The 23,645-nt window shown below is 41.7% G+C and overlaps 1 protein-coding gene across 17 annotated transcripts in view; it reads right to left on the bottom strand.

The window, feature by feature from the left end:
- Nucleotides 1–23,645, bottom strand: part of LOC129815762 (dedicator of cytokinesis protein 3-like) — a 400,044-nt gene that overhangs the window by 237,725 nt on the left and 138,674 nt on the right. For all 17 annotated transcript variants that reach the window (XM_055869857.1, XM_055869854.1, XM_055869856.1 and 14 more), the window contains exon 3: nucleotides 23,242–23,282. In XM_055869857.1, coding sequence (XP_055725832.1) covers nucleotides 23,242–23,282 — 41 coding nt within the window. The remainder of the gene's footprint in view (nucleotides 1–23,241; nucleotides 23,283–23,645) is intronic.

Here is a 23,645-nt window from a genome sequence, read left to right as displayed (position 1 = left end):
GCTAGACTGACATGTACTATATTCATTTTTTAAACAGATGGGTTTATTGGTGTCAAAATACACCAGTTATGCTATTTTGGACCACCAGGCTGCTGATGTCATGCATGTGAATCCTTAAAGAGATGGATGGGACCTAAGGCTTAAGAGATGTGTGGGGCTGAGGCTTAAGAGGGTGTGGGGCTGAGGCTTAAGAGGGTGTGAACAATGCTGAATGGGTGTAGACAAAGAAGAGCTCTCCAGTAGGTGTACCAAAACATTCAAGGGCCATTTTCTCAAAAGTGGGGTTACAAGTTACAACTTTCAAAGCAGAATTACTTTCCCATTGTTTCCTCAACTGTAGTGTATGACAAACCCTTTTTTCTAGTGCTGAGTCTATACTTTTATCCAAAGTTTAAAAAAATACAGTTTCAAATGTTTCTTCATAAGAACGGTCAGTCACAAATGATATCTGTTTGGGTCACTTGCGGTCAATTTGCAGTCTACAAATGTTTTGTATTCATGTTCAGACCCCTGACCATCCAGTCAAATAAAAATGGGCCCGAGGCTGAATCTAGTTGATGATCCATGATCTTGACAGCCCTGTAGCCATTCCTACAGTCAAATCACCTAGTGTCAATATATTTTTCAGAATATCATAATGAATAAAACATTTTTTTAAATTAACGCAGAAAATCTAGTGTTTCTATATCAAAAGGTTTTGTTATATTTCAGACTTCTGCGATATATTCAGTATAAAGTGTAATATTGGGATGCAAACCCATTGAATTGAATACATTTCAACTATATCTGACATGGTATATTTTATCCCATAACCATGTGTGTGAGGTGAATACTTTTGTTTCAAAGTAGATTTGTTAAAGACTACCCAGAAACGCTCTGTGTGACCCTGATTTAGCCAACTGCAGTAGAAGGTTAAAGCTTCCTGAATGGAGATTGCTACAATACAGAGTACGTACGATAAGTAAGACACAAATTCATACTGGCCGAATATAAAACCCATTAAATATGGATGAAAGATAAAAATATTTGTGTCTTACGACTACAAAAACATAAATAATAGAGCAATAAGACATTTTTTGTCACATTCTTCAAAAATCCAGAGTAATTACCAGAAAGCCGTAGAAAAATCTTGCGAGCACCTTAATAAGGAATTAAGTGAATATCTGAATTTCAGCATCAGGTAAGAGTTAGGGGTAAATTGATAGGAACTCTAATGTGGATATACTGTAGATTACCTCAGGTAGATTATTAGCTAAATAGTTCTAGACTTTAGAGAGTATTAAGGACAGTAACACTGATGGGTGAATGAGCGGGCATGGTAGACTAACAATAGACACGTGTAGACGGATGGCAAGTAAGTATGAGAGAGGTTCAGTAAGTATGAGCTGGTTCAGTAAGTATGAGAGAGGTTCAGTAAGTATGAGCTGGTTCAGTAAGTATGAGAGAGGTTCAGTAAGTATGAGCTGGTTCAGTAAGTATGAGAGAGATTCAGTAAGTATGAGGGAGGTGCTGTAAGTATGAGAGAGGTTCAGTAAGTATGAAAGAGGTTCAGTAAGTATGAGAGAAGTTCAGTAAGTATGAGAGAGGTTTAGTAAGTATGAAAGAGGTTCAGTAAGTATGAGAGAGGTTCAGTAAGTATGAGATGGTTCAGTAAGTATGAGAGAGGTTCGGTAAGTATGAGAGGTGTTCAGTAAGTATGAGGGAGGTTCAGTAAGTATGAGTTGGTTCAGTAAGTATGAAAGAGGTTCAGTAAGTATGAGAGAGGTTCAGTTAGTATGAGAGAGGTTCAGTAAGTATGAGAGAGGTTCAGTAAGTATGAGAGAGGTTCAGTATGTATGAGATGTTTCAGTAAGTATGAGAGAGGTTCAGTAAGTATGAGAATGTTCAGTAAGTATGAGCTGGTTCAGTAAGTATGAGAGAGGTTTGGTAAGTATGATGGGGTTCAGTAAGTATGAGAGTATGAGTGAGCATGGTGGACTCGTTGAGCATGGTGGATGAGTGAGCATGGTGGATGAGTGAGCATGGTGGACTCAGTGGAAACCACCAAAGGGGTAAGTATAGTTGCTCTGGAAGTTGCTCTGGATAAGAGCATCTGCTAATTGACTAAAATTATTATTTTTAAATGTATAGAAGGTACTGTCCTAGCCTGTAGGTACTAATACAGTAGGAAGCTGAGGAATAGAAGGTACTACCCTGGCCTGTAGGTACTAATACAGTAGGAAGCTGAGGAATAGAAGGTACTACCCTGGCCTGTAGGTACTAATACAGTAGGAAGCCCCCGCACATTGACTCTGTACCGGTACCCCCTGTATATAGTCTCCACATTGAAGCTGTACTGGTACCCCTGTATATAGCCTCCACATTGACTCTGTACCAGTATCCCCTGTATATAGTCTCCACATTGACTCTGTACTGGTACCCCTGTATATAGCCTCCACATTGACTCTATACCGTTACCTCCTGTATATAGCCTCCACATTGACTCTGTACTGGTACCTCTGTATATAGCCTCCACATTGACTCTGTACCAGTACCCCCTGTATATAGTCTCCACATTGACTCTGTACTGGTACCCCTGTATATAGCCTCCACATTGACTCTGTACCGTTACCCCCTGTATATAGCCTCCACATTGACTCTGTACTGGTACCTCTGTATATAGCCTCCACATTGACTCTGTACCGGTACGCCCTGTATATAGCCTCCACATTGACTCTGTACCGGTACGCCCTGTATATAGCCTCCACATTGACTCTGTACCGTTACCCCCTGTATATAGCCTCCACATTGACTCTGTACTGGTACCTCCTGTATATAGCCTCCACATTGACTCTGTACCGTAACGCCCTGTATATAACCTCCACATTGACTCTGTACCGGTACGCCCCTGTATATAACCTTGCTACTGTTATTTTATTGTTGCTCCTACATTATTTGATATTTTTCTATTTGTATTACTTTCTTTTTTTACCTCAGTTTATTTTAGTAAATACTTTCTTAACACTTTTTTTCTTAAAAGTGAATTGAAGGGCTTGTAAGTAAGCATTTCACTGTCCACCTGTTGTATTCGGTGCATGTGATTTGATTTGTATTGGGCAGCTACCTGGCCTGTAGGTATCGTAAGTACAGAGGGAAGCTGAATAATCATGTGCCCACATTTACCCGGCTGGAAGGGTTTAGATGTTGTATTTGTGACAGGAAATGAAGCTGTGTGATGCTGATACTACGAGATAAGTAGTCATACGATATTTGACAAGTAAGAAATGATACATTTGAGCCATGCACCAACGTCAACACACCCAGTATCACAGCTTACTCACAGGGGTGTATTGAGGTCCATGCTAGAGGGAGGTAGAATTAAGCACATCTCATTTTAGTCATTTAGCCTTAATTTCTGGCTTTATATCACTAGGTAAATCCCCATTGAGATCCCAAATATATTTTGCCATGGACACCTGCCCCCCTTTGCAAGTTTACGTTTATTAGGAGGAATGTATTCTAGCAGGAGAGAGAGAGAGAGAGAGAGAGAGAGAGAGAGATTGAGAGAGAGAGAGAGAGAGAGAGAGAGAGAGAGAGAGAGAGAGAGAGAGAGAGAGAGAGAGAGAGAGAGAGAGAGAGAGAGAGAGAGAGAGAGAGAGAGAGAGAGAGAGAGAGAGAGAGAGAGAGAGAGAGAGAGAGAGACTTTTCCCTGAAATATAACAGTAGCTTACGAAGAAGAGAAAGAAGAAATGTGGTTTAGAACCACTCTCACATATCCACTCTCCACTCTCACATATCCACTCTCCACTCTCACATATCCACTCTCCACTCTCACATATCCACTCTCCACTCTCACATATCCACTCTCCACTCTCACATAGGTATACGTGGTTGCAAAGGGCATCAGTGTCTTAACAGTGCGCTTTGCCAAGGCAAGAAACTCTGAGCGCAGCCCTATCCTAAATTACATTTTCACAGAACCGCTTGTTGCAATTTCGATGAGGCTCTCTAGTTCAGATATTGGTAAGTGGACTGGAGGCAGGGCATGAAAGGGATAATGAATCCAATTGTTTGTGTCGTCCGTTTCAGGAAAGTACCTGCGTAATTGCGCACCCAGCTCACTCAGGTGCTTCGCTATATCACATTTGACATTGTCCGTAAGATTGAGTTCATTTGCACACAAAATCATACAATGATGGAAAGACCTGTGTGTTGTCCTTGTTAATGCATTTAGTCATTTAGCAGACGCTCTTATCCAGAGCGACTTACAGTAGAGTGCATACATTTTTATTACATTTATTTAAAAAAAAAAAATACATACTGAGACAAGGATATCCCTACCGGCCAAACCCTCCCTGACCCGGATGACGCTATGCCAATTGTGCATAGCCCCACGGACCTCCCGGTTGCGGCCGGCTGCGACAGAGCCTGGGCGCGAACCCAGCCCAGCCTGGGCGCGAACCCAGAGACTCTGGTGACGCAGCTAGCACTGCAATGCAGTGCCCTAGACCACTGCGCCACCCGGGAGGCTAATGCAGACAGAAAAGAGCTCCAACTTCTTAATCATAGCCTCAATTTTGTCCCACACATTGACTATAGTTGCGGAGAGTCCCTGTAATCCTAGATTCAGATCATTCAGGCGAGAAAAAACATCACCCAGATAGGCCAGAAAGTGTGAGAAACTCGTCATCATACAAGCGGTCAAACAAGGGAAAATTATGGTCAGTAAAGAAAAGAGACGAGCTTAAGGTTAATTCAAAAAAACGTGTCAATACTTAGCCAATTGATAACCAGCGCACTTCTGTATGTTGTAAAAGCCTTACATGGTCGCTGCCCATACCATTGGTAGACCGTCATTGTAAAGGTAGGTCGTCATGGTAAATAAGAATTTGTTCTTAACTCACTTGCCTAGTTAAATAAACGTTAAATTTAAAATTAAATAAAATCATTGCATAATGCAGAAAATACACAAGAGTTCAGGGGCATTGCTTTAACAAAAGTTAACCATTTTCAATGTAGTTCCCAAAATGTCTTTCAAGTTGTCAGGCATTCCTTTGGCAGCAAGAGGCTCTCGGTGGATGCTGCAGTGTACCCAAGTGGCGTAGGGAGAAACTGCTTGCACGTGCGTTACCACTCCACTATGTCTCCCTGTCATGGCTTTGGCGCCATCAGTACAGATACAAACACATCTTGACCACCAAAGTCCAGTTGATGTCAAAAAGCTGTCCAGTACTTTAAAAATATCCTCTCATGTTGTCCTGGTTTCCAGTGGTTTGCAGAAGAGGATATCTTCCTAAATTAATTAATAAACGTAACGGACATATACCAGGAGCTGTGCCAGGCCCGCCACGTCTATTGACTCATCCAGCTGTAACGCATAGAATTCCCTGGCTTGTATGCAAAGCAGTAATTGTTTCAAAACATCTCCTGCAATGTCACTGATGCGTCGTGAAACAGTGTTGTTTGATGAAGGAATTGTCTGTATAGTTTTTTTGGCCTTTTCCCCAGCATTGTCCCAGCCATATCCGCGGCAGCCCGGAAGAATGAAGTCCTCCACAATAGTATGGGGCTTGCCTGTCTAGCCACTCCGTAGCTCACCAGATCAGACGCTTCTAGCCCCTTCTTATTAATGGTATCTGCTGTTTTTATAAATGTCTTACTACTCGAAAGTCGTCTTTATTCTCGCTCAAAAAACTCCCATAGCTTTTTTTCAAATTGTCATGTTTGGTTTCTAAATGTCTGCGCAAGAGTGAAGGTTTCCGACAAGAGAGTAACGGTTAATGTGATTGGATGTTAATTATTTGACTAGGCCACCTGTATTGGACATTGTGTTGTTATTTCGCTGAACGCTAGATATTTAATGCAATTTTTGGCAGTGGAACGAGGCTACTCAGGCGAGAGAAAAAAAACTCACCCAAATGTATAGCCCCGTTGGATAATATAAATGTACCTTTTTGAAAATGTGAAGAAAACGTAATATTATAAAAAAATTGTTATAGAATCACTCTTGGAGATATCAGGACACCTCTAGTCATAGAATCACTCCTGGAGATATCAGGACACCTCTAGTTATAGAATCACCCCTGGAGATATCAGGACACCTCTAGTTATAGAATCACCCCTGGAGATATCAGGACACCTCTAGCTATAGAATCACTCCTGGAGATATCTGGAGTCCTCTAGCTATAGAATCACTCTTGGAGATATCAGGACACCTCTAGTCATAGAATCACTCCTGGAGATATCAGGACACCTCTAGTCATAGAATCACTCCTGGAGATATCAGGACACCTCTAGTTATAGAATCACCCCTGGAGATATCAGGACACCTCTAGCTATAGAATCACTCCTGGAGATATCAGGACACCTCTAGTCATAGAATCACTCCTGGAGATATCAGGACACCTCTAGTTATAGAATCACTCCTGGAGATATCTGGAGCCCTCTAGCTATAGAATCACTCCTGGAGATATCTGGAGCCCTCTAGTTATAGAATCACTCCTGGAGATATCTGGACACCTCTAGCTATAGAATCACTCCTGGAGATATCTGGAGCCCTCTAGTTATAGATTCACTCCTGGAGATATCAGGAGACCTCTAGTTATAGAATCACTCCTGGAGATATCAGGACACCTCTAGTTATAGAATCACTCCTGGAGATATCTGGACATCTCTAGTTATAGAATCACTCCTGGAGATATCTGGAGTCCTCTAGCTATAGAATCACTCCTGGAGATATCTGGACACCTCTAGTTATAGAATCACTCCTAGAGATATCTGGAGTCCCCTAGCTATAGAATCACTCCTGGAGATATCTGGAGCCCTCTAGCTATAGAATCACTCCTGGAGATATCTGGAGCCCTCTAGTTATAGAATCACTCCTGGAGATATCTGGACACCTCTAGTTATAGAATCACTCCTGGAGATATCTGGAGCCCTCTAGCTATAGAATCACTCCTGGAGATATCTGGAGCCCTCTAGTTATAGAATCACTCCTGGAGATATCTGGACACCTCTAGTTATAGAATCACTCCTGGAGATATCTGGACACCTCTAGCTATAGAATCACTCCTGGAGATATCTGGAGCCCTCTAGTTATAGATTCACTCCTGGAGATATCAGGAGACCTCTAGTTATAGAATCACTCCTGGAGATATCAGGACACCTCTAGTTATAGAATCACTCCTGGAGATATCTGGAGTCCTCTAGCTATAGAATCAATCTTGGAGATATCAGGACACCTCTAGTTATAGAATCACTCCTGGAGATATCTGGACACCTCTAGTTATAGAATCACTCCTGGAGATATCTGGAGTCCCCTAGCTATAGAATCACTCCTGGAGATATCTGGAGCCCTCTAGTTATAGAATCACTCCTGGAGATATCTGGACACCTCTAGTTATAGAATCACTCCTGGAGATATCTGGAGTCCTCTAGCTATAGAATCAATCTTGGAGATATCAGGACACCTCTAGTTATAGAATCACTCCTGGAGATATCTGGACACCTCTAGTTATAGAATCACTCCTGGAGATATCTGGACACCTCTAGTTATAGAATCACTCCTGGAGATATCTGGAGTCCTCTAGCTATAGAATCACTCTTGGAGATATCAGGACACCTCTAGTTATAGAATCACTACTGGAGATATCTGGAGCCCTCTAGTTATAGAATCACTCCTGGAGATATCTGGACACCTCTAGTTATAGAATCACTCCTGGAGATATCAGGACACCTCTAGTTATAGAATCACTCCTGGAGATATCTGGACACCTCTAGTTATAGAATCACTCCTGGAGATATCTGGAGTCCTCTAGCTATAGAATCACTCCTGGAGATATCTGGACACCTCTAGTTATAGAATCACTCCTGGAGATATCAGGACACCTCTAGTTATAGAATCACTCCTGGAGATATCTGGAGCCCTCTAGCTATAGAATCACTCCTGGAGATATCTGGACACCTCTAGCTATAGAATCACTCATGGAGATATCAGGACACCTCTAGCTATAGAATGAAGCCCAAATAAATGAAGAATAGTCAGACACATCCAACCTGTTTTAAAAGAAGAAAGATTTTTGTATTTGCTAGAAAAGCAATGAAAACGTGTATTGTATAAAATAAAGTCCCCACATCCCCCCCCAAATATGTTTTTCTGAAGTGCCATAGTGTATAGCTCTCTATGCCGACATGCATCTAGCGGTTAGCTGCTGGAGAACCAGAGGACAGTTGGAAAGAGGAGCAGATGTAGACAGTTTAATACACAGACTAAGTTAGCAAAACAATTGCTTATAATCATTAGTAAAACACTCCTGCTATTAGGTCAAGTTGATCTACATGAAAATAAAGTTAATAAACATTTTTTTTTTATCCTAAAATGAATGTAGGCCTTTTTAAACAACTTTGACATTTTATTTATTTTGATGACAGTCTTGATTCATAACATTCAGTTACACGGTTATTCAATTACCGTCACAGCCCTAGTTACAGCTGACTTTCTGCTTCAGGGATAGACACACACACACACACACACACACACACACACACACACACACACACACACACACACACACACACACACACACACACACACACACACACACACACACACACACACACACACACACACACACACACACACACACACACACACACACACACACACATCTGTGCCCATGTGGGGAAGTCGCCATGTGGCAGCACATCAAAGAGCCATGCTGGAAATGACCGTGGCTCCACCTTGTACCACGACCAAGCCGTGTGTTTGTGTGGCATGGCCCGGCTGGGCTGTGATGTGACTCAGCCAAGCTAATCTGCTGTGGAAGGTGACTGCGCTGGCACAGTGTGTGTGTGTGTGTGTGTCAAAACTGGGCCAAGTCCACATATGGTTGTGGCTGCCAAGATATTGGAGCACAGGGACAGAGCTGCTGTGAATTACTCACGCTTATGAAGTCATTTAGCACCTAGCTGTTAAGTGTAGTAATAGGCCTACATCCACTGTTAGCACTTAGCGCCTAGCCGTTAAGTGGAGATATAGGCCTACCTCCACTGTTAGCGCTTAGCGCCTAGCCGTTAAGTGTAGAAATAGGCCTATCTCCACTGCTAGCGCTTGGCGCCTAGCCGTTAAGTGTAGAAATAGGCCTATCTCCACTGTTAGCGCTTAGCGCCTAGCCGTTAAGTGTAGAAATAGGCCTACCTCCACTGTTAGCGCTTAGCCGTTAAGTGTAGAAATATGCCTACCTCCAATGTTAGCGCTTAGCGCCTAGCCGTTAAGTGTAGAAATAGGCCTACCTCCACTGTTAGCGCTTAGCGCCTAGCTAACGTTAGCTTCATGTGAGGAAATACGTCCACAGCTAGCGCCTAGCAAACAGTAAGCTCTTTATTTAATGTTTTTGTACTTTTACCCTTTCTCTCCCCAATTGGTAGTTACGGTCTTGTCACATCGATGCAACTCACCTACGGACTCGGGAGAGGCAAAGGTCGAGAGCCATGCATCCTCCGAAACAGGACCCTGCCAAGCCACACTGCTTCTTGGCACACTGCTCCCCTAACCCGGACGATGTTGACCCAATTGTGTGCCGCCTCATGGGACTCCCGGTCACGGCCGGCTGTGACACAGCCTGGGATCGAACCCGGGTCTGTAGTGACACATCAAGCACTGTGATGCAGTGCCTTAAACCGCTGCACCACTCGTGAGGCCAATTCCTCCTCTCTTCTCGCTTAGCGCCTAGTTAATTAACTTCTCTGATCTACCGATCCCGGATACGGGTTTGAATTCGACAACATACGGTGATCGCCACAAATAGTCATATTAAACATTCCTGAAAATACAATTGTCTCACATGCTTCAAAAGCATAGACTCTTCTAATCCAACTGCGTTGTCAGATTTAAAAAAGGATTCACTGCGAAAGAATAAGATGCGATTATCTGAGCACAGAGCCCCATTCCAAACCACTTTTTCAACCAGCACTGGCGTAACAAAATCACAGATTGCATTGAAATAAATTGTTTACCTTTGAAGATCTTGCTCTGTTCGCAATCCCAAGGCTCATTGTTACACAATGAGTGGTCTTTTGTTCGGTTAAATCCATTTTTTCTAGCCTAACACAAAACATTTTGTGAACGCTTATCTCGTTGAATTTCGTGTCATTCAATTTTCTACGAAACATCCAACGTAAATACACAGACTGAACCTGACTTTATCCAGTCATGTTTGGTTTCCTTGCAATCAACTGTTTGTTTGTAACACAACCAAACTTGATGGGTCATTTCGCAGGACGTATTGACCCCCAAAAAAAACGATTGGAAGACAACAAGTAATGACCTCATTGTGCACCAATTATATGACCACTGTTTCGTTGATTGACTGTATTTTAACCCAATGACCACTGATCGTCTTGAAATCTAGCTGGGTAGATAGCCAATGAGCAGAGGTAAACGGCAATATGTAATGTTTGTGTTTTGGAAGACCAGCCCATGTAGTAAACTCTGGCGTAAAGATCGTCATTCGCCATTGAAGAATCATACTGGAAGGAACCAAAATCATTACGCACAGCACTGTTTCGGTAACAAGCATTTTCAGATGTTTATATATCAAACATCATGGTGAATAAGTCAGGGAAAGCTAAATCTAAGACTAGATATACGAATGTAGACAAAATTATAGAGGAAATTGATTGTGAAAGTGAAACATATGCTTTTGGAAGACGACTCAGTTAGCGACCATGACTCAAATGGAAGCATATTTTTTGAACGGAGAGGACATTGTTTTGGACTGGTAAGTTCTTCTCATGCTGCCGTTGTTTGAAATTAATAATATAAAATATTATTTGTGAATGTTTTTACATTTTATTTGCAATATATAAACATATAATGAAATGTGTAAAGTACACATTGGCTATACTTCCTCCAGCGCATGCTTCCTCAACTCAGTCTACATATTATGGATTAGAGGGAGCATGGTCGAGATGCATGTGTCTGCCGCCAACGTGTCCATCCCCAACGTGTGTCCATCCCCCTCTGAAGCTGGTTCATCCAGCTGGACCCCTGCTGTCTCTGGCTCCACACCTCCCGGGCCATCTAGAGGTAAACTGTTCATATTTACTCTTGAGGGCTATATAAATTGATTTGATTTGATAGAGGACTGAGGGTCTTCCAAATATTGAAAGTGTGTAAATAGTTACCCATGTTATTTTGTAAATGTATATATTTTTTTTCTTTATATTTTTTCCCCATTTTTTCCCCCCATTTTTTTCCCCCCATTTTTTGCCGGGGTGTGTTAGAATACCATTTTGGTATTTTGTATATAGTTATTTGTTTCAAAACGTATTCCTTCACCAATTTGGCTACTTGGGTACATTTGGGCTACTTGTGTGGGACACCTGGGTGACTTCATGATAAATGTCATGTAGCAAACTCATTTTGGAAGTTATCATTCTGAAACTTTGCACAAGTACTGTTGCCCTCTTATGTTTTTCACTGAAATTGTCCCCATATTCATATCTGAATGTTTGTTTTATCTTGTTCATTTTAAAGATGATGATGCAACAATTAAAAAGAAAAAACATATGGTTTTTCATTGTATTATCTAAACCAGATCTATTGTGTTAGATTCTCCTATTCAATTCACATTTACACACACTTCAGAGTGTTTTCTTTCAAATGGTACCAAGAATATGCATATCCTTGCCTGAGCTAGAGGCATTTAGATTTGGGTATGTCTTCAAGCAGAAATTGAAAGAAGGAGGGAGGTAGTTATAAGTGGTTTTAACGGTTAACTTCATGTGCAGAAATGCTGGCTGCTAATACATCAGTGCATATTAAACCAGTACATGCCATCTTTTATATCAAGCGACTTGCAGTGGGGGAAATCTATCAGGAATTAAACCCACAACCCCGACTGCCATGCTCTACAAACTGAGGCACACAGGAATGCAACGTTGACGGATTGCTGTACTATTCTGTTTCAGTTCTAGCCTTGCTTGGCAGTAGATAAACATGTTTCAGTTCTAGTCTTGCTTGGCAGTAGAAATACATGTTTCAGTTCTAGCATTGCTTGGCAGTAGAAATACATGTTTCAGTTCTAGCCTTGCTTGGCAGTAGATATACATGTTTTAGTTCTAGCCTTGCTTGGCAGTAGATATACATGTTTCAGTTCTAGCCTTGCTTGGCAGTAGAAATACATGTTTCAGTTCTAGCCTTGCTTGGCAGTAGAAATACATGTTTCAGTTCTAGCCTTGCTTGGCAGTAGAAATACATGTTTCAGTTCTAGCCTTGCTTGGCAGTAGAAATACATGTTTCAGTTCTAGCCTTGCTTGGCAGTAGAAATACATGTTTCAGTTCTAGCCTTGCTTGGCAGTAGAAATACATATTTCAGTTCTAGCCTTGCTTGGCAGTAGAAATACATATTTCAGTTCTAGCCTTGCTTGGCAGTAGATATACATGTTTCAGTTCTAGCCTTGCTTGGCAGTAGATATACATGTTTCAGTTCTAGTCTTGCTTGGCAGTAGATATACATGTTTCAGTTCTAGCCTTGCTTGGCAGTAGATATACATGACTTCTAGTCGATAAATGGAGGCCGTTCAGACGCTATCATAGGCGCTAATATACTGTTTTTCTAAAAATGCTTGATAAATGCTACTATGCTTTAATCCATTATTTTTCTATTTGTATTTATTTCTTTACTTCTTACTTCAGTTTATTTTAGTAAATACTTTCTTAACACTTGTTTTCTTAAAACTGCATTGTTGGTTAAGGGCTTGTAAGTAAGCATTTCACTGTAAGGTCTACACCTGTTGTATTCATGACAAATAAAATTAGATGTGATCATTTGATTTGATGCGGACACACACACACACGCACACACACGCGCACACACACATGCACACACACACACGCAGCAGTTGGACTAGGTAACTGTCAGCAGATTTTAGAAATACTATGTACCAAACAGTTAGTTACGTCCTCATTTAGAATGGAGTTATAGGTTACAGTCCTCATTTTGAACGGAGTTAGAGGTTACAGTCCTCATTTTGAATGGAGTTATAGGTTACAGTCCTCATTTTGAATGGAGTTATAGGTTACCGTCCTCATTTAGAACTGAGTTAGAGGTTACAGTCCTCCTTTAGAACTGAGTTAGAGGTTACAGTCCTCATTTAGAACGGAGTTAGAGGTTACAGTCCTCATTTAGAACGGAGTTAGATTACAGTCCTCATTTTGAATGGAGTTATAGGTTACCGTCCTCATTTAGAACTGAGTTAGAGGTTACAGTCCTCATTTAGAACGGAGTTAGAGGTTACAGTCCTCATTTAGAATGGAGTTAGATTACAGTCCTCATTTTGAATGGAGTTAGAGGTTACAGTCCTCATTTTGAATGGAGTTATAGGTTACAGTCCTCATTTAGAACGGAGTTAGAGGTTACAGTCCTCATTTAGAACAGAGTTAGAGGTTACAGTCCTCATTTAGAATGGAGTTATAGGTTACAGTCCTCATTTAGAACGGAGTTAGAGGTTACAGTCCTCATTTAGAACGGAGTTAGAGGTTACAGTCCTCATTTAGAACGGAGTTAGAGGTTATAGTCCTCATTTAGAATAGAGTTAGAGGTTACAGTCCTCATTTAGAACGGAGTTAGAGGTTACAGTCCTCATTTAGAATGGAGTTATAGGTTACAGTCCTCATTTAGAATGGAGTTAGAGGTTACAGTCCTCATTTTGAATGGAGTTAGAGGTTACAGTCCTCATTTAGAATGGAGTTATAGGTTACAGTCCTCATTTAGAACGGAGTTAGAGGTTACAGTCCTCATTTAGAACGGAGTTAGAGGTTACAGTCCTAATTTAGAACGGAGTTAGAGGTTACAGTCCTCATATAGAATGGAGTTATAGGTTACAGTCCTCATTTAGAATGGAGTTAGAGATTACAGTCCTCATTTAGAACAGAGTTAGATTGTTACAGTCCTCATATAGAATGGAGTCCTCATGCAAATGGTTTAGTCAATTATCAATCCCGTTAGTCACATGGGCATAAATACCTTTGAGTAACCTTTCTGATAGCTCCTGTCTCACGTCGTTTAACAATTATAAAATCACTGGATTACCAGAATTTACCATACTAGGATTGACACCATTTACTACGTCAGATAGACAAAGATGCCTCAGAGCTGTTTGAGTCAGAGAGATGGTTCGTCAACACAGATGACTCTGTTAAAACACAAATACACTTATAGAAATATATATACTTTAGTATATAAAGTATTTAAATATATTTTACCAGGTAAATTGACTGAGAACACATACTCATTTACAGCAATAACCTGGGGAATAGCTAAAGGAGGGCAGAATGAGCCAATTGGAAGCTGGGGATGATTAGGTGACCATGGATGATATGAGGGCCAAATTGGACATTTATCCAGGACACCAGGGTTAACACCCCTACTCTTACGATACGTGCCATGGGATCTTTAGTGACCACAGAGAGTCAGGACACCCGTTTAACCATCCCATATGAAAGATGGCAACCTACAAAGGGCAATGTTCCCTTCACTGCCTTGGGATTTCTACTGACTATCCTCTCATCTCCTCTACTCTCCTCTCCCTGTCCTCTCTTTCCTTTCCATTCTTATTCCTCTCTTTCCCCTTTCCTCTCTCCTCTCTCTTTCCTCTGCTCTGCTCTCCTCTCCTCTCCTCTCCTCTCCTCTCCTCTCCTCTCCTCTCCTCTCTCTTTCCTCTCCCTTTTCTCTCCTATCCCTCTCCTCTCTCTTTCCTTTCCTCTCCTCTACTCCCAGTCTCTAGGCTACCTACCACTAGGCTACCTGCTGCTAGGCTACCTGTCACTGGGCTACCTGCCACTAGCTAGGCTACCTGCCACTAGGCTACCTGCCACTAGCTAGGCTACCTGCCACTAGGCTACCTGCCGCCCTTTACACACAGTTCAATCCAATAGAGGCTACATCACAGGTTACAGACCACACTAAAGGTAACTCATCTGTGCTGCTTTCTTGGACAGGGCTCAATCTCAATGTGACTTCACTGATTAAATCAAGTTTTAAATAAGATAAATGAAAAGTAAAACACCTAGCACTTCTAAGTGCTACAGTTTTAGGTTGTAATTTAAAATGAAGTCTATAACACAGAAGCTGAAAAATACAAAAAAAGGCCTCTGCCTCAAAGTGCAAAACAATTAAGCCTAATGACTGGTGTTCTAGAAGCTTCAAAGAGAACGCCTGACAACACAGAGAAACATTAAATAGTTTCAGATTACAGCGTTATAGAGTCCTCTAGTGTTATGAATAAAACATCGATGCAACTTGAACTTGCGTCTTATGTACCGTTGAAGGGATAGTGCGAGATTTTGGCAATGAAGACGTGGGATACCATTTGTATATCTGCGTGCTGTTTGAAAAAAGTTGAAGGTACTGTAGATGTGTGAGCCATTGCTAACTAGCGTTAGCACAATGACTAGAAGTCTACGGGTACAGCTAGCATGCGTCCAGTCATCTGGGTAAGTAGAAAAAGGACTTAATTGCCACTGTAATATTACTTCTCTCTAGGTACTGTTTCTAAACATTTATCATAAAAAATGGCTTTTAGTGGTAAAGAATTGTTTTTGTACAGTTGGCTTTTAGTGGTAAAGTATTGTTTTTGTACAGTTCGTTTTTTGACATTGATACATTGTATTAGTACAAACTGGCTTCTAAAGAGGTCAACCGGTTATCTAACAACAAAGGATGTACAGTAATGGGGTTAAAGGATGGTGCTTTATCTCTGTTGTCTAGAACTACCACGGCTCTGTGTGTGTGTGAATGTGCGTGTGCATTTGTGTGTGCGCTTATGTGTGTACCATCCTGTACCAGCCTATAAAAGGCGAACAAAGCAGCAGGAGGGGATCAGACAATAGGACAGACCTCCTGATATAGTACAGCTTCAGACCTCCTGATATAGTACAGCTTCAGACCTGATATAGTACAGCTTCAGACCTGATATAGTACAGCTTCAGACCTCCTGATATAGTACAGCTTCATACCTGATATAGTACAGCTTCAGACCTGATATAGTACAGCTTCAGACCTCCTGATATAGTACAGCTTCAGACCTGCTATAGTACAGCTTCAGACCTGATATAGTACAGCTTCAGACCTCCTGATATAGTACAGCTTCAGACCTGATAGAGTACAGCTTCAGACCTGCTATAGTACAGCTTCAGGCCTGATAGAGTACATATTTAGGCCTCCTGATACAGTACAGCTTCATACCTGATATAGTACAGCTTCAGACCTCCTGATATAGTACAGCTTCAGACCTCCTGATATAGTACCGCTTCAGACCTGATATAGTACAGCTTCAGAACTCCTGATATAGTACAGCTTCAGACCTGATATAGTACAGCTTCAAACCTGATATAGTACAGCTTCAAACCTGATATAGTACAGCTTCAGACCTGATATAGTACAGCTTCAGACCTCCTGATATAGTACAGCTTCAGACCTCCTGATATAGTACAGCTTCATACCTCCTGATATAGTACAGCTTCAGACCTCCTGATATAGTACAGCTTCAGAACTCCTGAAATAGTACAGCTTCATACCTCCTGATATAGTACAGCTTCATACCTCCTGATATAGTACAGCTTCAGAGCTCCTGATATAGTACAGCTTCAGAACTCCTGAAATAGTACAGCTTCATACCTCCTGATATAGTACAGCTTCAGACCTGATATAGTACAGCTTCATACCTGATATAGTACAGCTTCAGACCTGATATAGTACAGCTTCAGAACTCCTGAAATAGTACAGCTTCATACCTGATATTGTACAGCTTCAGACCTGATATAGTACAGCTTCAGACCTGATATAGTACAGCTTCATACCTGATATAGTACAGCTTCAGACCTCCTGATACAGTACAGCTACAGACCTCCTGATATAGGACAGCTTTAGACCTCCTGATATAGTACAGCTTCAGAACTCCTGAGATAGTACAGCTTCATACCTGATATAGTACAGCTTCAGACCTCCTGATATAGTACAGCTTCAGATCTCCTGATATAGTACAGCTTCAGACCTGATATAGTACAACTTCAGACCTCCTGATATAGTACAACTTCTGACCTGATATAGTACAGCTTCAGACCTCCTGATATAGTACAGCTTCAGACATCCTGATATAGTACAGCTTCAGAACTCCTGATATAGTACAGCTTCAGACCTGATATAGTACAGCTTCAGACCTGATATAGTACAGCTTCAGACCTCCTGATATAGTACAGCTTCAGACCTCCTGATATAGTACAGCTACAAACCTCCTGATATAGTACAGCTTCAGACCTCCTGATATAGTACAACTTCAGACCTCCTGATATAGTACAGCTTCAGACCTCCTGATATAGTACAGCTACAAACCTCCTGATATAGTACAGCTTCAGACCTCCTGATATAGTACAGCTTCAGACTTCCTGATATAGTACAGCTTCAGACCTCCTGATATAGTACAGCTTCAGACCTCCTGATATAGTACAGCTTCATACCAGATATACTACAGCTTCATACCTGATATAGTACAGCTTCAGACCTCCTGATATAGTACAGCTTCAGACCTCCTGATATAGTACAGCTTCATACCTCCTGATATTGTTCAGCTTCAGACCTGATATATACAGCTTCAGACCTGATATAATACAGCTTCAGACCTGATATAGTACAAATACAGACCTCCTGATATAGTACAGCTTCATTCCTCCTGATATTGTTCAGCTTCAGACCTGATATAGTACAGCTTCAGACCTGATATAGTACAGCTTCAGACCTGATATAGTACAAATACAGACCTCCTGATATAGTACAGCTTCATACCTGATATAGTACAGCCTCAGACCTGTACCTGTCTGTACTGTACCTAAATGTTTTGTCCTGGACATGCTGTTTTTCTTCCCAGGAAAAAGAATGCCTGATAGTGTATTGTATTTCAAACATGTCTGTGACCGTAACATCTCCTTATGTTATGCAATAAATATATGTGACCCGTTTTAAGGAGGTTGTGCAGTCGTGGCCAAAAGTTTTGAGAATGACACAAATATAAATTTTCACAAAGTCTGCTGCCTCAGTGTATTTAGATATTTTTGTCAGATGTTACTATGGAATACTGAAGTATAATTATAAGCATTTCATAAGTGTCAAAGGATTTTATTGACAATTACATGAAGTTGATGCAAAGAGTCAATATTTGCAGTGTTGACCCTTCTTTTTCAAGACCTCTGCAATCCGCCCTGGCATGCTGTCAATTAACTTCTGGGCCACATCCTGACCGATGGCAGCCCATTCTTGCATAATCAATGCTTGGAGTTTGTCAGAATTTGTGGGGTTTTGTTTGTCCACCTGCCTCTTGAGGATTGACCACAAGTTCTCAATGGGATTAAGGTCTGGGGAGTTTCCTGGGCATGGACCAAAAATATAAATGTTTTGTTCCCCGAGCCACTTAGTTAGCCTTATGGCAAGGTGCTCCATCATGCTGGAAAAGGCATTGTTCGTCACCAAACTGTTCCTGGATGGTTGGGAGAAGTTGCTCTCTGAGGATGTGTTGGTACCATTCTTAATTCATGGCTGTGTTCTTAGAAAAAATTGTGAGAAAGCCCACTCCCTTGGCTGAGAAGCAACCCCACACATGAATGGTCTCAGGATGCTTTACTGTTGGCATGACACAGGACTGATGGTAGCGCTCACCTTGTCTTCTCCGGACAAGCTTTTTTCCGGATGCCCCAAACAATCGGAAAGGGGATTCATCCGAGAAAATGACAAATGGCAAGCTCTGTACTGGTGGTGCCCCGATCCCGCAGCTGAATCAACTTTAGGAGACGGTCCTGGCGCTTGCTGGACTTTCTTGGGCGCCCTGAAGCCTTCTTCACAACAATTGAACCGCTCTTCTTGAAGTTCTTGATGATCCGATAAATGGTTGATTTACGTGCAATCTTACTGGCAGCAATATCCTTGCCTGTGAAGCCTTTTTTGTGCAAAGCAATGATGACGGCACGTGTTTCCTTGCAGGTAACCATGGTTGACAGAGGAAGAACAATGATTCCAAGCACCACCCTCCTTTTGAAGCTTCCAGTCTGTTATTCATGACAGAGTGATCTCCAGCCTTGTCCTCGTCAACACTCACACATGTGTTAACGAGAGAATCACTGACATGATGTCAGCTGGTGTAACGTTCGTCGTCGGAATGAGAGCAAAGCGCAGCGTGGAAAGTGTTCATAACTTAATGTTCACAAAAACACTCAAACAAAATGACAAACGGAGAAAACCAAAGCGCACAGTTCTGTCAGGGAAACAACCGAAACAGAAAACAACACCACAAAAAACCCAAACGGAAAATGACAACTTATATATGATCCCCAATCAGAGACAACGATAGACAGTTGCCTCTGATTGGGAACCACACACGGCAAAACAACAAAGAAATACATAGAAAAACATAGATTTTCCCACCCGAGTCACACCCTGACCTAACCAAACATAGAGAATAAATAAGGATCTCTAAGGTCAGGGCGTGACAGCTGGTCCTTTTGTGGCAGGGCTGAAATGCAGTGGACATGTTTTGGGGTGATTCAGTTCATATGCATGGCAAAGAGGGACTTTGCAATTAATTGCAATTCATCTGAGCACTCTTCATAACATTCTGGAGTATATGCAAATTGCCATCATACAAACTGAGGCAGCAGACTTTGTGAAAATTTATATTTGTGTCATTCTCAAAACTTTTGGCCACAACTGAATGCCTTCAACTGAAGTGTGTTTCCACATTTAACCCAACCCCTCTGAAACAGAGAGGTGTGTCGGGGCTGCCTTAAAAAACATCCACATCTTCAGCGCCTGGGGAACAGTGGGTTAACTCGCTTGCTCAGGACGACAGATTTTTACCTTAACAGCTCAGGGATTCGATCCAGCAACCTTTTGGTTACTAGCCCAACGCTCTAACCACTAGGCTACCTGCTTCCCACCTCAAGAAGCTAGGCGTATGTTGCACATCACTACTTCACAGGAGAGGCATTTCAATGTTTTTTTGTTTTTTTTAATCAAAATGCATTCAGGAACATGTGAAGTTTCATGTACCTTAATAACAAACTTGTATGCCATCTGTAAATATGAATAAAAGTATTAAATTATGAGCCTAGTTGGTTTAGCCACGTAAAAATACTGTTACAGTCAGTCTCGTACAAACTTGAACCAAGGCGCAGAGAAATACAGCAGGCAGAGGTGAGGATAAATCCAGAACATTTACCGAAGCTTACACAGCAAAACAATGACGCACATGAATCACTAAACAAAACAAGAGACCTGAGCAACCGACCTAGTCCACAGAGGACCTAAATAGTCATACACCAGGTGAACCCAATAAGCCCAATCAGGCTCACCTGGACACTAGAAAACATAAGGGTGCCCTCCAATGGCACCCTCAGGGAGTACACCCCGAGGTGCCCTCTGACCTGTGACAAATACAGGTACCTTCCCACTAGCCATGATTGGCTGAGATAATGGCTGGGCTGGAAATGCCGAGAGATGAGTTTGGATTGGCCTGCCATATAGCATGCTTCTGCCTATAACATGAGCTGCTCAATATGTGTCGATAATCCTTTCTACCACTGCTTTTTTTAAAGATACCATGAAGAACTGAAACAGTGTTGCTACTGCTCTCAACATTGCTTCCCTGAAGTTAATAGCTCTATAAACAAATATAAGTTGTGATTGACTACATTCTGGAGGACGATCGTGCCACGCTGACATTCTCTGACTCTGAAAATGAATCAGACGATGAGGAAATCCTTGATTTGGGTAAAAAACATGTTCATTGAATCAGACATTGTAGAGTCTTCTGATGGGGAAGAAACGGCGTTCACCAGTGTTGTTGTCACGGAAGAAGAAGTTAGGCGAGTTTTGACTGGAATGGCCAGTGGAAGCAGAGAGATGATTTCAAAATGTGGAGAGAGTGGAAAAGAGACCTTCCTCCGGAATACATCTTCAAACTAAGGGCAACCATGGCATCCATAACACAGAAGGCTGTTGTATAAAACACCTCTCTCCGGAATACATCTTCAAACTAAGGGCAACCATGGCATCCATAACACAGCAGGCTGTTGTATAAAACACCTTCCTCCGGAATACATCTTCAAACTAAAGGCAACCATGGCATCCATAACACAGAAGGCTGTTGTATAAAACACCTTCCTCCGGAATACATCTTCAAACTAAAGGCAACCATGGCATCCATAACACAGAAGGCTGTTGTATAAAACACCTTCCTCCGGAATACATCTTCAAACTAAGGGCAACCATGGCATCCATAACACAGAAGGCTGTTGTATAAAACACCTCTCTCCGGAATACATCTTCAAACTAAGGGCAACCATGGCATCCATAACACAGAAGGCTGTTGTATAAAACACCTCTCTCCGGAATACATCTCCAAACTAAGGGCAACCATGGCATCCATAACACAGAAGGCTGTTGTATAAAACACCTCTCTCCGGAATACATCTTCAAACTAAGGGCAACCATGGCATCCATAACACAGAAGGCTGTTGTATAAAACACCTCTCTCCGGAATACATCTTCAAACTAAGGGCAACCATGGCATCCATAACACAGAAGGCTGTTGTATAAAACACCTTCCTCCGGAATACATCTTCAAACTAAAGGCAACCATGGCATCCATAACACAGAAGGCTGTTGTATAAAAAACCTTTCTCCGGAATACATCTTCAAACTAAGGGCAACCATGGCATCCAAAACACAGAAGCGTTCATCCATGTATACGGGTATGAGGCCAGCTACATTTTCAGATATTATACGTTTCTAATTTTACCAGGATTACGAACTCCTATTTGTCCTCGACCTGCCTTTTGCCTCCGCCTGTATATTCAATAAATCTCTGAGACTGGAACCATCTGCCTCACGTGTCTGCGATTCAATCCTGAGTCATGATAGAAGTAACCATTTCATTGTACTGTTTACACCATCTCTATCCTGTGTATGTGACAAATAAACATTGATTTTATTTGATATAGTGTGTGTTTACCAGAGACGGTAATGTGAAGAACAACAAGATCTGCACAAAGTCAGATTAGAATAAAGGCCAAGGACTAGATAAAGTGTATTTTTACTACTACTTTTTGCTACTACTTTCACCACTTTTAGTATTGAAATCTTTGGTTGTTTACTACACTACCTTAACGATGCTGTCTCCGGATTACATCTTCAAACTAAGGGCAAGGTGTATGAAACACTAACCCTTGTTTCAATTGAAGCAGAAAAACTGCAGAACGCCATGGCTATACACTACTGCACCAATTACAGTGTGAAAACAGCCAATCAGCGTGGTAAACACTAGAGAGTGTATGTAAACAGCCAATCAGAGTGGTAAACACTAGAGAGTGTATGTAAACAGCCAATCAGAGTGGTAAACACTAGAGAGTGTATGTAAACAGCCAATCAGAGTGGTAAACACGAGAGAGTGTATGTAAACAGCCAATCAGAGTGGTAAACACTAGAGAGTGTATGTAAACAGCCAATCAGAGTGGTAAACACTAGAGAGTGTATGTAAACAGCCAATCAGAGTGGTAAACACGAGAGAGTGTATGTAAACAGCCAATCAGAGTGGTAAACACTAGAGAGTGTATGTAAACAGCCAATCAGAGTAGTAAAAACTAGAGAGTTTTAGATAAACAGCTAATCAGAGTGGTAAACACTAGAGAGTGCAGGTAACAGCCAATCAGAGTGGTAAACACTAGAGAGTGCAGGTAACAGCCAATCAGAGTGGTAAACACTAGAGAGTGTATGTAAACAGCCAATCAGTGGTAAACACTAGAAAGTGTATGTAAACAGCCAATCAGAGTAGTAAAAACTAGAGAGTTTTAGATAAACAGCTAATCAGAGTGGTAAACACTAGAGTGTAGGTACACAGACAATCAGAGTGGTAAACACTAGAGAGTGTATGTAAACAGCCAATCAGTGGTAAACAATAGAAAGTGTATGTAAACAGCCAATCAGAGTAGTAAAAACTAGAGAGTTTTAGATAAACAGCTAATCAGAGTGGTAAACACTAGAGTGTAGGTACACAGACAATCAGAGTGGTAAACACTAGAGAGTGTATGTAAACAGCCAATCAGAGTAGTAAACTCTAGTGAGCATAGCTAAACAGCCAATCATAGTGGTCGACAGTAGTGTGGAAACAGACATCTCAAATAAAATGTCGTAGGAATGAAAGCACCAGGTAATTTACCTTGATTGTAGGCTTCCTGGTGGAGAATCCTCGGTACCATCCTGAAAGAGAGAAAATAACAAAATCAGTGTTTAGGAGAGATCTGGAAAAAACCCTGACCTCGACCCTCAGCCCACCCGCAGAAAATACCCCTGATATCAACCCTCAGCCCACCCGCAGAAAATACCCCTGATATCGACCCTCAGCCCACCCGCAGAAAATACCCCTGATATCGACCCTCAGCCCACCTGCAGAAAATACCCCTGATATCAACCCTCAGCCCACCCGCAGAAAATACCCCTGATCTCAACCCTCAGCCCACCTGCAGAAAATACCCCTGATATCAACCCTCAGCCCACCCGCAGAAAATACCCCTGATATCAACCCTCAGCCCAACCGCAGAAAATACCCCTGATCTCAACCCT

This window comes from Salvelinus fontinalis, chromosome 18 (genome assembly GCF_029448725.1).
Source record: "Salvelinus fontinalis isolate EN_2023a chromosome 18, ASM2944872v1, whole genome shotgun sequence".
Classification (NCBI taxonomy): domain Eukaryota; kingdom Metazoa; phylum Chordata; class Actinopteri; order Salmoniformes; family Salmonidae; genus Salvelinus; species Salvelinus fontinalis.
The sequence above is the reverse complement of the archived record's forward strand: the minus strand, read 5'-3'. Positions and strand labels throughout refer to the sequence as shown.